Here is a 16,350-nt window from a genome sequence, read left to right as displayed (position 1 = left end):
TTACAGTTATGTTACAGTAAGGTACAAGAAAGCTAGCTACTATTTATACGTATAATGTATTTATATCTATAAATAATATAATTTTAAAAATGTATGCAAACCAGACACCACTGGAAGTGACGGTATTTCTGTAGTGAAACAGATCAGTTGTAAATACTGTTACTGTAAGTGTTCACATAATAATGCAATTAATGTAGTGAAAACTGTATCCTTTCTCCACTTACCCCTCAGGCTTTGGTGTGACATTCAACAAAGGGCCATTGAGACAGGCAAGCCTGCAACATCTAAAAGTTAGTGGTCTAACTCTTAAGCATGGCCTTTAGTACTTGAGAACATATAGGAAGTAGATATGAAGGCATGCAGCTTTGCAAAGGCCAGGATGCTACTGGACATATGCAAAAGCAGAGTTTCAGAGGCTGCAAAGAGATTTCATATAAATGTGAGGTACTGTAGGTGCCTACAGTTACCTAAGTATACCCGAATTGCCCTACTGAAGTTTGGATCCAAACTTCTGCTTAAATGGCACTTTAGATGATTCCCAGATGATTCTGGGTGATCTCCCAGAGAGACTGAAGCAATCAAAATTGCAGTTCAGTGTATATACCCCTCCCCTATTTGCTATGCTGATTTTTTAGTACCTTACTCTTTGGTAACTTGAGGAGTTGAACCCACATCTTCCCAGGTCTTGCATGGAATTGTGTTGAACTAACACAAGACTAGATTCTATGTGGTCAGAGTAACCTGTTATGAGAAAGTAAGTTCCCCTTTTACCCAGTTTTAAGTTAGATGCTGGGCAAATTTTTATATTAGAAGTAATAAAGGTACATAAATTGCACTGACTTTAATTAAGCTTATGCCAGTGTTTCAAAACTGTATTTGAAAAAGGTGTAGAACCATCTGTGTAGAGCAACACTTAGTTACATTCAAAAATTCATCCTAAAAGCCAAAGTTAAGAAAGATACTTAAGCAAAGAAAGATGGGAATAATCTCTTCTAGTGGGATTTTACATGCTTAACTGGCCTTAAAAGCAGTGTAAACATAACATACATGCACATCTGCACCAGTCTGACCATTTAGTTTTCCTTCATGTTATTTTCTATTCATTGTAAACCTAACATCTGTTCTCAGGGGCACATGGCAGCTAGAAAATTGTGCAAAGACTGAGTGCCACTCTTCCTTAAAGGGGGATGATGACGATGGACTTTTAAGCAGGGGAAGTTAGGTTCCACCCTGTGTCAGTTAGAAGTGAATGAGAAGCAGACAATGAGCCTGTAATGTGGCGCTGGCAAGAGACAGGGATGAGCTCCATCCCTTCTAGAAAATATTTGGCTTTGAGTTTGTGGTAAAGGGGGTACCATTTATTATTATTTTAGATATGTGTTATTTTCCTTGTATGAATGCTCAAAATTTTGTAGCATTACTGGTTCTGTTACAGTTGGTGGTAACAGGTTAGCTACTAATAAAAGATGGGACAGTGTCACACCATGTGCTAACAGCTGCATAGCCTGACAGTGTTGTATCATACCCTCTGTTTGACATTGCTTTGAATTATTTTCCAAAACTGTTAAGTAAATTTCAGGATCCACAGAATTTTTCACTTCTTATTTGGTAGAAGGAAACTTTATACACTTTATACACTTTGTGGATTTGGTTATATTTGTTGTTCTTGCATTTGTGTGTATAATTCCTCTCATCTATGTAAGGGAAAGGTACTCTTCAGTGTTCAGAGTTGTGAACTTTTTCACCAAAGAAAGGTGTCATTACTTTTGATTAGAAATTTAAAAGAAATGAAAGAAAACCAAAACATTGTTCATTAAGAAGTAGCAAAAGTCATTTTTGCAACATTCTCTAACGTTATTGCTTTGCAGGGTTCTTCATTTTTATCTTCTATTGTGTAACAAAGGAGAATGTCCGTAAACAGTGGAGAAGATATCTCTGTTGTGGGAAATTCAGGCTGGCTGAAAACTCTGGTAAATATGAGGGGGTTTTTTTGTGTTTTTTTTTTTTTTTTTACTTCTGAATACTTACACTCAGTGTTAAGTTCCTAGTATTTTGTAATAATTTAAAAAAAAAATTCAATACATCATGTTGCTGCAGTTGCAGGTCTAATTTATTATCCAAGGTATAATAAACCTCCAAAATTATACTCTTTAAAGGTGGTAGTTGATGCAGTACTTACATGCTTACGTGCTGTTGCATTAAGCTGCTAACTGCAGTTGATCTCTTCCACTGCAGTATAAAGGCATGTCTTTGCAGAAGAATTTTGATCATAGTTAGAAACTCTTAAGATTTGTTCCAGCTTCTGAGTCAACTGTAGTTTTACCAGTGACTTCCACAAAAACAAGGTGAAGCACAGTTTAAATAAAAAAAAACCTGTAAATGATTTATGCCATTTTGTTATTCAGTAGTTGACTTCTCATAAAGCTATATACTTTTTATACACTTTAACTTAGAGGATAATAACGAGTTGTTTTTCTGATCTGGTCTGCAGTTGTAAAACTATGACAGTTGGCTGCTTGTATTAAAAAAGGGCCAAGAGAAAAAGGAACTAGATTTAAATAATTTTAAACATCAAGAAACATGAAATTCTTAGGAGAATATAATTCTGTCTAGAATACTGTGAGGAGAGTTGGTGGAGCCTTGTTTTTATTTTAGTTCAGTTGCATTATTAACTATATTTGTATATTTTGCTTGTATGAGTTGTGCTATTTTCTGTAACATATCTATTGTAGACTGGAGTAGAACTGCTACTAATGGTTTAAAGAAGCAGACTGTAAATCAAGGAGTATCCAGTTCTTCCAATTCCTTGCAATCAAACAGTAACTCCACTAACTCTACAACACTGCTAATGAATAATGATTACTCAGTGCACGCGAACGGAAATGGTATGTATAATGCAAAATAGTATTTCTCAAGCTATTTTTTTCTTGTCTTAAAACCGAAGTGCTATGCTTTTTCATGCTTATGTAAAATGAAGTGCTGACAAAATATTATTCATAAGTATAGGGTCAGAATATTTCAGGATGTCCTCACAAATGTTTTAGGGGCCTACAAAGTTTTAAAATACCCATTTCTACTACTCAGTGGGAACTCTTGATTTATCTATCAAATAGGAGGTAATATTTGTTATTAGAGCAATTACTTACCAGAAGCTGCTGTTAACGCTTTTCTTGTCATTTGAATATATGACAATAAACTTCAAGCATGTTTTAAAACAGTTCATATTTTAAACCTTATTAAAACAAACATTGCCTGAAGAAGAAAGAAATATAGGATAATAATGTAGCTTGAAAGTATGAAAGAAATCATGTAGGAAGTAATATGAGGAAGAACATTAATAGAATGCTCACATGGAAGCTGCTTATGAGAGGAGAAGTAAGAGAAAATGGAGACTGTAACTTATCACCTCAGTGAAGAGAGCACTGCTGAGAGGGCTGCCTCATTGTTGGCTACAGGGTAAGTACTGAAACCGAATTTCTCTATAGCTCTTTATTTCCCCTGTGGGGTTTTTAAGGATGTTTTTGCCGAACAGAAATCTGTCTTTGTTGCAGGAAACAATCCTTCAAAAGTAAAATTCTCTATCCTTCCTGTTCTAACACAGTACTGTCCTCTGAACTGTTACCCTCTGCTCCGTTCCTGAGAAGTTGAAATGCAGGTGTATGTAGCACTCCAATCAATTTCACTTGCAAATTGGTGTGGCTTATTTGTCTATTAAGAAAGCTAGATATGAATCTCTACTGAATGTACTTATTAAAAAATGATCTTTTTGCAGTGGGCATAATCTAGTTTTTCACACTCTTGCTGGACACACATCATGCTGCTGATTTGAGCGCTCAGTCAAGACAGTCAATTTTTCAAAGAGAAAAATAACTTCTAAATCTGTAATGTATAAAAGCCTAAGCTGAGCAAAACTTAGAGGACAATACTCCTGTGTGGCTAAGGTATTTTTCCCAGTTGATCAAGAGTTGAGGCTAAGAAGTCATGCCATCAGCTAGATAGTTTAGTATGAAGTTGTAGAACATGCTCACAGAGGCTGTGTTGTCCTTGTTTCCTGGCATACGCTGTCAGAAGACAGCAGATAATCAGCGGGATAATCTCAGCAGAAAATCTCTCAGATGTACAGAGTAAAAGCTATTGAATTCGGATGTGCTGCCCCCTTAATAGGTTACTGTCCACTTGGAGGTACTAGCTGCATATTGTAAAGAAATCACAACACTTCAGGAAATGGCATTTGGACATGCCCTGAACAGCTTTCCAGACTGAACTTGTAAAATTAGTTCCTTCTTTTTTTGTTATTCCTTTAGAAAACCTCTCTGTTTGGATACCACATAATGCAATAATTAACATACTTTGCATCTAACAGGTCAGTTGAGAACTAGAATCCAGTAACTCTCTCTGTCATCAAATACAAAGCAAGGCAGTATTTTTAGGTAGAAGTAAGACCTTTCAAAGAGAGAGAAGTTTTCAGGCACAAAAGCCTGCATGTCTTGTAGATTTGTTTTTTCCAGCTATGTTAGTTACTCTGATGAAAGATGCCACCTCTTCCTGCAACATTTGACATGCTTATACACAGCTACAAAAGCATTTTGGCTACTTTTCTCAACAGAAAGAAAGATATCTGAAATGTTTTATTGAACTTGTTTGTTGTAGCAACTGAGTGAACGGTTCTGTTGTGGCTTTCTGGAACAAGTTTTTGTTGATTTGGGTAGTATTTCAGAATGAGATGCAAAACTGATGGTCTAAAACATTGAGCGATGCCAATTCTGTGTGACGTGCTCTCGTTCTGTCCTAGTTTATTCACATAATGAGATCTTTCCAGCATGAGAGTCTGTATGTCCTGTGCCAACAGCTTCTCAGGCAAAGCAGCTGAAAGAGCTTTTATAGAACTTTGTGCCTATACACTCGCGAACACAGATGTCTCAGATGACCCACCTCATCTCCTCTTGTATTTTATTGTATGTTTTCAATGCTGTGAACCCTGTACCACATCCTCCATTCATATCAAGAGAGTTGTATGATATCTTGCCTGCATAGTTTGTTTGACTAAAAAATTCTTCTGGGTCTTTAGGACTTCCACAAGAAGAGGCTAAACTTATTCTTGGATAGAATTGGTCCTCCCAGCAAAGCTCTTTGAGGCAATTCCTTATGCTTAATCTTCCAAACATTGGGCAGTTGTATCTCAGAAGAGCTGGGCAAATGCCTCCAAAAGGTAGTTGACTTGTGTTAGATAGGAACATGGGAGCTTATAATTTGCTGTACCTGATTTCCTTGCTCTCACAGCTAGAACTTCAAAATAACATTACAGTACTTAATTTTAAAAAGTGAGCTCCAAAAAGAAAACACTCTAGAAATTAAGACCTATGTCATAAATGGCTGTACTCAGCTCTAAACACTTAATGGTTTTGGCTTCACTACTTCTACTGAAATGCTATTCCAGATGCAGGATTGAATGACTTGCCATGGTAAGTTTGGAGTGTCTATACAGCCTGTGGCTTTGCTTGCCTACTGGACTGTGTAACTTCATCTTTTCATGGCATACTAATACTTCCTTGTTTTCAGTTCTTCTCTTACAGGTTTGCATGTTTGGGAAACTACCATTAGGTATCACATGGCTGAACCTGCAGATTTCCTCAATGAGGGACAGAAACCACTTTTCTGAATTTGTTCACAGAATAGCCTTATTTTCTTCTCAGATTTTGCCCTAACGTTAGGGCACAGCTATTTTGAACACTCCTTCTAAAATAGAACAGTTGTAGTCAGGCAGGGGGTTAAACAACTGTATATGCACAATTACAGTGTCAGCAAGTATGGTTATTTTCTGTCATTTCAGTCTTTATCTGATTTGAATTGATTAACAAAGCTCTTCTGCTCATCTTGTGCTGTTTACATTTGTGCCGGTTTTAGTGCTTGATGGCCTTTTAAATTAATAATTAAATATTAGACTTTATATTTAAGAGGTTTTGCATAATCTGTTGGGCCATTGCTTCCATTTTGTGGGTCCAGTGGCAGCTCAGTCGGTTGGCATGGACTTTGTAATCTTTGTTTGACAGCCATCCCCACAAACCCACTCCCTTAAGCTCCCATCCTGAGATGTTTAAGTTATATGCATTACATTTTCAAACTGGTAGTAAGCTTTATCAGCTAGAAATACATGTTCATGTCTTATTTAAAAAACGCCATCTCTCATTCCAAAGAAAAGTTTGCCAATGAGACTTTGATGCAACCGATAGACTGACATCTGCTTGAATCAGTAGGACAACTGCTGAAAGTTATGCAGCCTGCCTAAAGTGCCGGATTAGTTTCTAGAGGAAGTGTTTGGGTAGACTGATACTAAACCTATATGTTTGGGGGCCCTGGCCCAAGCAGAATAGAGAAGAGCAGTCCAGCCTAGTCACTCAAGCAGCAGAACCCTTTCTGTGGGAGGGAGTAAGTACAGGGGAGGGATGTCACCAAATACTTCTCCCTCTGATGACCCCACCAAGAAGTATTTGAAGAGCATCCTGTAATGTGGCCCTGCCCCTTCTGGAAGGGTTCAGAAGCTTGAGGTAGTGAGAGAATGAAAGGTGAGGACAGAGCCAAAGCAGGATTCTGCTCCAGGATATTTGAGGTATTTGATGGGCTGAATCCAGGTGTACTAGAGAGGATCAGATTTTGATCCCTGTAGTAGAGTCATCTTTCACTGCCTAGCGGTTTCTCACTGGTGTTTTTTTGCTCCTGAAACCATAAACCGCAAGCAGTTTCTACCTTCACTGTTGGCGTCTTTCCAGTAGGTCTACTGAAATCTATTGAATCATGATGACGTTTGTATATGAAGTGTTGTGAATAGTAACACAAATAGCAAACTTGGATGTCTTATGTTTTTTATTAATTCTGTTTCTGGTATAACAGATAAATGGCAGCTCGGCATCTGTGTTTGTGAACTCATTCCTCAGTGTTTAACAAAATGATCCCCTCCCAAAAGAAATACTCGTTCTGGTTTTGGTTTCCCCATCATGATATTCCTTATAATTTATTCCTACTGATATGATACATATGATATCAGGATCCTGGCAGATCTTTTAAACTTGACGGCTTTGCAAAAAAAAAAAATCCAACCAGAAGCATTTGCACAAATACTTACAATACAAAAATACTAATTCTCATCAAAATTATCTAGAACATGATGCATAGAAGTAGGAGATTGTATCCAGTGAACTGAGCATTTGTGGAGCATTTCATTAACAGGCTGCAATCAGCAGTGGTATTACATGTGTTCATTGTAGAGTCACGTAAATGCGTAAGATTCTCAGCCTAAACATGGCCTAGACCCATGATTGGACCTAGGCCATATTCTGATTGTACTCCAGAAATAAATGCTGCAAGTTGAGTACCTTTCAAAGGAAAAAAAAATCCTTGTTTTCTCAAACACTTTCTTGTTTCGGATGCATGACATACCTGAGAAACCTTTTAAACTTATCTTGTCAAAGCAAAACTAGAATGAGAAGTATTTTGCATCTTATCTAATGATATTTATTCCAAGTTAAAGTCTACATTCTGAGAATTGTGACCTTCACTGCTTGAAATATGTAATCCCATTGTGCGTAAACACATTAACATCTCTCATCTCTTACTGATTTCACACAGGAAAATAAATATATACAGAATATATACAGAAAAATCTGTATTTTGAAATTCTTGCAGGGATAAAATGAGAGTGCATCAACTCCCTACAATGACTGAAAAAGCATGGGAGACTTGATTCTGAACCTTTCTGATAGGGGATGCACTTTTTTTGTTTCAACAGGCCATCTTCCCAGTGAGAAGAATGGTGTTTCTTTCAGCGTACAGAATGGTGATGTGTGTCTCCATGACTTTTCAGGCAAACAACTTGTATTTCAAGAAAAGGATGATACAGGCAGCCAAAAAAGCCATATCTCGCTCAGAAGGACTTCAAAGAGGGGAAGCCTAACTTTTATTGAGAAAATGTGATTTCCTTTTAAACAGCACATTGTTTCACAGTGTGAAGTAGAGATTTACTTTAACAGTTTTACATAATGTGAGCAGACGAAGGACTGATTTTATTTCATATATGGTACTGGAACTTCAAGGCAGCCATGCAATGGATTGACAAGGACAATTATTAGAACAAAAAAAAAAAAGCTCCTATTTTTACAAGGTATCTTGGATGTCAAATTACAGCCGGCACATTTTCATTTTGATTCTTCATTAGAGGCTTTTTTGAGTTTGTTTTTTTTTTTTTACATTTAAAGGAGAGTTTTGTTTAGACTTTTTTCATTACAACTAAGTTTATCTGGATATAATGCATATTAGTATTGTATAAATGTAGGAAGTTACAACTTGTGCGTACAAACGATGTTATCTTTAAAAATGTTAACTACACTGTCTTCAACTTTTTGTACATTGTAGTAGCAAACTATAGTGATGTACATAAGCAGAAAAATATCAACCTTTAAGCATCTTAATGATACTTTTATATTTATTTCTTGTAATATAAATTTAAATATTCCTATGTATAGAAAAATAATTGGTGTTTTAACTTTTATTGTAAGTTTTCATTTTTCTTTAATTGAAATAATTGACTTTAACGTAGAATGATACAGATGTTAATTTGTTCAGTAAGTGAAATCACTTACAGTGGTTTAAATCCATTCACTAGATACAGAACTGTAGATACTAACACTATGGGTCTTGAACCTTTAGTGACCTCTTAGTACACCACAGAGGGATAGAAACTGGCTATCATCAAAGTAGAATGCCAGGAATGAGGGAGTGATAAATACAGTAGTCGGTAGGTTATTAAATACAACTAAGTTACATTAGTGGCTTGCGTAAGTCAGTGGGAGCTTTTTGCCATTGATTTCAGCAGGGTCAATATTTTATCTTGAGTGGTGGTTCCAGAGATTAAACACACTGCCATTTCTCATTTGCAGTGATAAAGAAAAGTGAAGAAGTGTTATTTTTTGAAGAAAAAATACAGAGAATAAATGCTAGCTGCTATATTTAGTAGCTGAGAAGTTGTTTGTTTCATTGTGTGGCTGTTTTTTAAGGGGCAGCTCTTGAGCTATTCTAATGAGTATTTCTGCCTGTACTTTGGCCCTTGGTTGGCAAGCCAAATCCTGAGGCCCTAGCCCAGAAATTTCTGAAGCAAAATTTCATTCCCTTTGTGATATTTTTCTGAAAAAGCTGGATTTTGGCTCTTTGTGCACAACAGCTGAAAGAAAATAGAGCCCATACAGCATGGTGAAGATTCTTCCTGAACAGAAATTAGCGTGAGCCCTGGTTGTGCCTCTTCTTCCTCACACAGGTGTGCAGCTGCGGCCATTGCTTTTTTCCCTTGTGTTCTCGGGCAAAGGTTGGGTGCTTCCGGAGCACGAGCTAGAACAAACTGGCGCCACACTGCGGAGTGCCAGACCCTGTAAAGGGGATTTTTTGAGGCAGACGCATGCTGGAGGGGAGCGAGGGCTTTGCTTTCCCGGTGGACTTGGGGAGGAACCCTGGAAACACTCTTCTCACCAAAAAGCATCGGCTACTTGCCTTCTATCTGGGGCTCTGTTGTAGTTCAGCAATTGAACCTTTTCATGACTCGGCCCCTCTTGTGTTTCTATATGCAACGCATGGGTTCTTTTGGTCACCTCTGTCCAAGACTACTCTGAATATGCTTTTAAATTGAGAATTTAAAGTATTTGTTGTGTTTATCCACACAGTTTTAACTGTATGTTAATAAAAGATGGTACTGGAATGCTAGTAGCTGGAATGCATTTCTGTGAATGCTTTAACTATTTGGCTAATTGCCTTTGCACTGTTTCTTGTAAATTTATTTAATGTTCTTTTATTTATATTTTCAACTGTAAAAAAAAGTAATAAATTTACAGCAAGTACAACACGTAAAATATATAAACTTTGTCTTTTAGATAAATGTGTCATTATACTGGGGTGTCATACAATTCTTCAAATTACATGAGCTGCACCACCTAACCTCTTGGAGAAAATGCTGACCTAGCCCTTACACTTACTGTCTTCCACATATTTTACCTTCCATGGTTCTAGCAGATCTGGTTTTTAGCAGAGAAAACCCTGACACAAGTCTGTCCAGTCAATGCTTGCCCTCAAGTCTGCTGAAGCTCTTCCACGAGAATATGGTGAGCAAAAGCACACAGCTGAGTTTGGCTTCAGTAATTAAGTTCCCTATGAAAACGCATATTCCACTGTCACTGACCTGCTTGGAGTCTTCCTTTGTTTTTATTTTTGCATGCTAACATATGTTAGGATTCTTTTAATCATTTTTACTTTATTTATTCCTGGGGGTGGGGAGTCTTTTCTGACTTCGCCACTTAAAAGCACACACATATTGTAGTAAAATTTTGCATATTATTTTAGCTCCGTGAATAATTATCATCATTAAACTAGCTGAAAAAGTGTTTGCGCATTGGGTGTCGTGGTGTCCTTTTGGTACGTGGTCTCTTGTGCGCTGCTAGCAGTTCGGCCCTGGCAGCCCAGAGCTCGATGAAAGCTGCGACCCCTTCCCAGAGCGCAAAGTAAAATTCTGTGCGTCGGCTCGTGGCTGCAAAGCTAACTGGGGGGCATCTGTACGGAGGTTTGACGCTTAGTCATAGATGAACAGCAACGTGCTGCGTGCAGCCGGCACCGCCTTGCTCAGCAGACCTGTTCCCTACGCGTACCCGATCCTCTGCAAAGAGCAGCGCCCTGAAGCAGGAAGCTCGTGCGGAGCTGCGGGAGGGTGAAGCGGCCCCTGCTCTGGGACTGCGCGGCCTTCTCCGAGCGCAGCGGCGGGGCTCGGGCCCATGGGGTTACCCAGCCTCCGCGCAGCGCCCCGTCCCCGTCCTGCTGCGCAGCGCCTACAGAAACGCTGCCCGACGGCCGCCGCTCAACGAACACGTCTCCTTTTAAGACTCTCTTCTCAACCATGGCTGTCGGTTACACAGCCTATGAAGTAAGCACAGCAAAAAAAATTTACAAAATTAACTCTGTTAATGCTGTAATTTCACATGAGGGGAAAAAAAAAAGATAACAACAACAACAAAATCCTTTCTGAAGTCTGAGTGACTCCCAGACCTCCAGCTACCCTGCAGCATCCTTTCTGTGCTGCAGCACCCACCCGCGCCTGCTGTTGTTCTGCTTCCTGGTGTCAGGAGCACAGAGGGAACTCACTCAAGATTTTGCAACTGTATGCAACACACGGCTTTTTTTTTCTTTTAAGCCTTCATCAGTTTTCTAAGTCTTGGTTCTCTTTGCCCGCCTTCCCTTTCTGCTCGCCCCTGTCGGGTCCGCGTTGGGGAACCACAGCGTGAAAGCACCAGTCGCCCAAGGGCGAATCGGGTCAGAAGCGCACGCTGCCTAATGCGCCTAGTGAGCGCCCGTGGGAATACCAGGTTCATTGCCATCAGAAATCTCCGTCTTGGGTTTTTTATTAAGTTGGAAAGCCAAGGCTGGTGTGTGAAGACACCTGATAAAGTCTTGCATTTTTTTTGCCTCTCATTCTATCAGATATCAAACCGGTATTTTTTTTAAGGCTGAAAAAAAGGCGGCTTCCAACAAATGTTCTGGCCCTTTGCATTTTGTCTTACAAACTTAAAAAGTGGATGTACAAAATCGCCTTTATTTTTGACAACTCAGCCTGACTTTCGGGGCTACGCGGCCCTGCCTGTGCTCCCAGTTAGCTCCTTGGGCGCTGCCGCCCCCTCGCCGTCCCTGCGGGCCCCTCCCGCTCGCCCTTCTCCTGCCGCTCCCGGCGCAGCGTGCGGAGGCTCGGAAAAGCAGCCGGGGGGAAGCCCGCGGCTTCTTCCGAAACGTGGGGTTTCCAGCACCTCCCGGGCACGGAGGCGGCCCTGCTCTCTGCGGCTCGGCAGCCTCGCGCGCCCGCTCCCGCTCGTCTCGCCGCGAGGCCGCCCGGCCCCGCGCCCGCCCGCTGCCGCCGCCCCCGGCACCCGCCGCCCGCCCGCCCGCAGGGAGGAGGCCGGGCGCCGCGCCCCGCCCCGCCCCGCCCCGCCCCGCCTCACCGGCGGGCTGGCGCACCGCCCGCCGCGCAGGCCGGCCGGCGGGGAGGGACGGACGGAGGGAGGGAGGGAGGAGGCGGCCGCCGCCGCCATCTCCGGCTGCCGCCGCGCCGATCGCGACCGGGTGGAGGGGGCGGGCCTGGCAGCCGGGCCGGCTGAGGCGGCAGGCGCGGGGCGATGAGGAGCCGCAGCAACTCGGGGGTGCGCCTGGACGGCTACGCTCGCCTGGTCCAGCGGACCATCCTCTGCCACCAGGTGAGGGCGGCCGCCGCCGCCGCGGGACGCCTGTCCGGGGCTGGGGGCGGCCGGCGGGCGCCTCGGGGAGCCGCGGCCGGGGGCGCGGGGGGCCTCGGGCCGAGCGGCCGGAGCTGCCGGGGCCGGTGACCGCAGCCTGGTTGCACAAGGGGCACGACGGGGCCGGTGGAAGAAAATACCTCCTCCCCCCGGCGCATGGCCTGCTTTCCCTATCTCCGCCTTTCCCCGCCTGAGGAGGAGCGCGGGGAAGGCTGAGGCGGTGCGGATCCTCCGGGGGGCTCGCTAGCGGCTTATATAAACGCACGTTGGGAGATAAGTGGCAAATACAGCAAGTCTGAGCTTGCAAACGGTAATTCTGTGTATAGAATGTGTTCATGGTCATATTATACACACCCACCCGTTGTAACACTTTATATATACATGCCGGTAACACAGTTAAGTCCCAGTAACGTAGAGGTCCCTAGCAGGGCCTCTGAAATATGTCTGTCAGCATCAGCTGGGTGTGAATCCAGGACAGAGCAGGACGTGTGTGCAGCCCTGCACGTCCGAGAGGTTCCCGTCCCCGGCCTGCTGCTGGGGCAGCCTGGGCAGCGTTGGGCTCAGTGGAGCCCCTTCTCCTGGTCTTAGGCTGCTTGGGCTCTGGCTTGTCAGGCAGTGCTGGCTCTGTGGGTGAGCAGTAAAAGAACAAAGATGTCCAGCCTGGTAGGGAAAAACTATTACCCACTTTGTGTTTTTTGGCCAGCGCATATGCATAAGCGTGTAGCATCGTAGTGTTCTCTGCTTAATGTACTCGCTTCACCCAGGCGGGCTCTGAGGATGGGTACTCACAGCGTGCTCTGCAGTGTCATGCTTCATTTAAAACAGTTCAATACATAAAGATGAGAGCAACAGGGTATTTTGCATGAATCAGTTCCCAAATATACTTAGTTGCTGACATTTACAAGAAACTGGAAAGCAGTGAAAGAAGAGGTGAGGACCCAAATCCGCTTAGGTCAGTGAGATTTTTGTCACTGACTGTTGTTTTGGGCACAGGATCCAGACACCTGTGAATTAATGTTCATGTACTAATTATTGTAAACTCATTGGAAACAAATGCAAGGACCTGGTATAAGTGGTGTGAGAAAATAATTTTGCTCTCTCACTGTGCCGGGGTGCAGGAGACGCTTTGAGCTGTGCTCCTGTCTCTGCCTTTTGTCTGTGGGATGACCTTGGACAAGTCACTTTGGCTTTTAGTGCCTGCCTTGATTTCTGTGTTTATAGGATGAGGAAGCCAATAACAGCCTCCATTAGAGAAGAGATGGAGCCTCTAGAATCCAGAGATCAAACATGCCCCGTGAAAGCTGTGCCTTAATGATATTAATGGTTAACAGTAATAAAAAGGGTAACTTAATGGCAATGTGTGAGCTTATACCAGTGACCCAGAATTTTGTAATTGCTATTTACAGTGTTAGGATGCATGTTCATGACTCAGTGCTGCCTTTTCCACTAAGTGCTCAATGCTGGGGAGAGTTCAGCGGTGGAGGAAGGAGATGATAAATAAGTTTTCTTCTGCATGTGGACTTGCTTTAGTCACAGACCAGAAGCAAGGCAGAGGGACAACGATACCACAAGAGGGCCCAGAGAGAAGCTGCAAGACGGGCTTCTAGATTTGTTTTCTATATCTATACTCTTTATGGTTTTCCACTGCCATAGATTGAAAGTGTCCTGCTCAGCTGGGTGAAGAGATGCAGTGCTTGCTGCAGGATGTATGTGCTGTGAGGAAGACATGCATTCAAAGCACAAGTCCGGACCCCTCACCAGGGCTGACAGTTTTCCCTGTGCAGCACATTGCAGGATTGGATCCATAGCAAACTTCTTGTTTTGCAAGCATTGCATTCTGCTGATCAGTCCCTGCGGCATTCACGGTGATAGGTGCGATCCTGTTAAAGGCTGTACAAGGAGGCTAAGACCAAACCACTGGCTCCTGTCTTGTGCCCTTGCATTGGTTATACCAGCCTGCTGTGGTGTGGGGTCTGCCAGCTATTGCACGTGGTGCTGGGGCCGGGGCCAGAGGGATGCTTCGATACTGTAGCTGAGCAAGCTCTGAAGAGCATCGCCAGAAGGCTGTTCTCAGCTGCTTATTACACTTGTTATTTTGAATCAGATAAGAAAAAATGTGAATCTTAAGATATGTCCGTAAAATTGCAAAACTTAACGTCTGTATACATTTTAAGTATTGCTAGGGTACTACAAGAGAAAAGCATATGGAGCTGATAAGGAAAGCGCATTTGGCATGTGTTTATGGGTAACCCCAATTGTGTTACATCTGGTTTCATGCAAACAATCTATCTGCAAACTTTGCTAGAGCTTACATCAGTTTTCATCTGATGGATCAATGAGATAGATGCAAATTAAATAGATTTTCAGCAAGATGCTAAATGTGGGCTTCCTTGTATTGCTGCTCTGGTTAGAACCCTGCTATTTTTGTGCCTGTATTGCTGAAGTTCTTATTAGCATCTGGTCCCCTGTAGGAACTGGTGTTGTGGGATTTTTTTGTCTCCAGACTAACAGATAGACTTAAAAAGAGGATTGGGCATGATACAACAGTTTAAAGTCTTAGTCCAGCAATCAGCTTTCTGTTGGGGTGCTCTCAGCTTGCAGAGCCCGTGGATGCTGGTGAAATTCTTTGCTCCGTTGTATGTACAGTGTGATTTGCAGGATGAGACCTACTAGTCCAATTAGCAATCACTGTGTAGACGTAATGCTTTGAAGTACTAGCTGAGCTAAAATCCCTTTGACATCTTTCGGGTTAAGCACACTCACTGTTTCTTCAGGTTCTTTAGCACCTTGTAAGGGTTGTACTTTTCATATGGTGTCAGCAGGCAACAGAAGAAAAGAATTGTAATTTTTAAGAGTAAGTACTTTATAAACAAAAAACTTAAAAATATTAATTAGCTGATTATGTTGTTTTGCTAACATTCTGAATGTACATGAGGAAGGACATTAATGTGTTGCCAGTCCATGAGAGCCAGCCCTAGTGTGCCCCAAGAGCTGGGACCTTCTTGTAGAGGAACCAAAGGCGCTGAAATGGTGATAGCTGCCCTTGGATGTGTTTAATGCAGCTTCTTGAAGGCAGGCAGGTCCCTCCCTGTGGACTGAATGGTCTTTTAAAGTCTTGCATGGGCCATTTTTCTGGGATTTCTGTCTTAGTACCTAGAGGCATTTTTATTTTGCAACTGGCAGCCAGCAGAGCATGGAGGGTGGGGAAAAATAAACCAAAATGATCATTTCTCAGGCAGCAGGGTGATCTCTGTCAAGCCAGGGCTGCAGGTACATACACATTTGCTGTGCTGCATGAGAGGAGGGAACCAAAGTGCCCTCTAAAAATACTGGGGAATATGTGGTCTGCCTTTCGAGATCCTGGTTTTCACCATGTGGACACAGCGTTGAACTGGGAGCAGGGTCTCCTTTCTTTGCTCTCTCACTTGTTCTTCTTCTGTTACTCCTTGGTTTGACTTTTCAAGTTCAGAAAGAAGTTTTGTAAGCTCTTTGGGTTCATATGTGCTACTTTACCCATCAAATAGATGAGTAGGTGGTACTGCTGTTGTTATTCGGTTTGTGAAGACCATGCTGAGGGACTGTTCCAGCAGAACTACAGGCTTCTACTCTCAGTGAGCCACTAGACATTGCTGTATTTAAACCATAACAATAGCACTGACTGTGCCCAGTCATGTGTGTCGGGCTGTCACCCGTGTCGTGTTCGGTTGTCACATGCAAAGCCCAGGAAATTGTAATTGAAGCTCCTCCCCCTCCAAACTTCTTTCTTAAAAATAACTATGGAGGGAGTTGAGTGAACTGCTGTGTGGCAGAAATGAAAAGTTGGTGTGTGTATTCTTTTTAATTTTACTTATCTTTATTATTGTAATCTTTGCCCCTTGTCACACCAGCCCTGGCAACTGGTCTTTGTTCACTCCACTGAAATTGGCTGTAAAGGCTCGATTTGATTGAAAGCTCTATCGACCTTTTGCCTCTTTACCTCATTTCTTTGTTAGTGAAGAACATACAGCTGAGAAAGACAGTCTTAAAAATTAATGATAATGAA

General features: G+C 42.3%; 2 protein-coding genes across 2 annotated transcripts in view; both read left to right on the top strand.

Moving 5' to 3' along the window:
- ADGRG2 (adhesion G protein-coupled receptor G2) overlaps nucleotides 1-7,968 on the top strand; it is a gene marked incomplete at both ends in the record, with an annotated part of 50,350 nt that extends 42,382 nt beyond the window's left edge. Inside the window, 3 exons of the mRNA XM_082333611.1 lie at nucleotides 1,869-1,970; nucleotides 2,733-2,885; nucleotides 7,784-7,968. Of these exons, the coding sequence (XP_082189737.1) occupies nucleotides 1,869-1,970; nucleotides 2,733-2,885; nucleotides 7,784-7,968 (440 nt within the window). The remainder of the gene's footprint in view (nucleotides 1-1,868; nucleotides 1,971-2,732; nucleotides 2,886-7,783) is intronic.
- A 4,223-nt stretch (nucleotides 7,969-12,191) lies between these two features.
- Nucleotides 12,192-16,350, top strand: part of PHKA2 (phosphorylase kinase regulatory subunit alpha 2) — a gene marked incomplete at its 5' end in the record, with an annotated part of 44,178 nt that continues 40,019 nt past the window's right edge. The window contains one exon of the mRNA XM_082337634.1: nucleotides 12,192-12,269. Coding sequence (XP_082193760.1) covers nucleotides 12,192-12,269 — 78 coding nt within the window. The remainder of the gene's footprint in view (nucleotides 12,270-16,350) is intronic.

The sequence above is a fragment of the Platalea leucorodia genome (assembly GCF_965183815.1).
Source record: "Platalea leucorodia genome assembly, chromosome: 2".
Lineage (NCBI taxonomy): Eukaryota > Metazoa > Chordata > Aves > Pelecaniformes > Threskiornithidae > Platalea > Platalea leucorodia.
The sequence above is the reverse complement of the archived record's forward strand: the minus strand, read 5'-3'. Positions and strand labels throughout refer to the sequence as shown.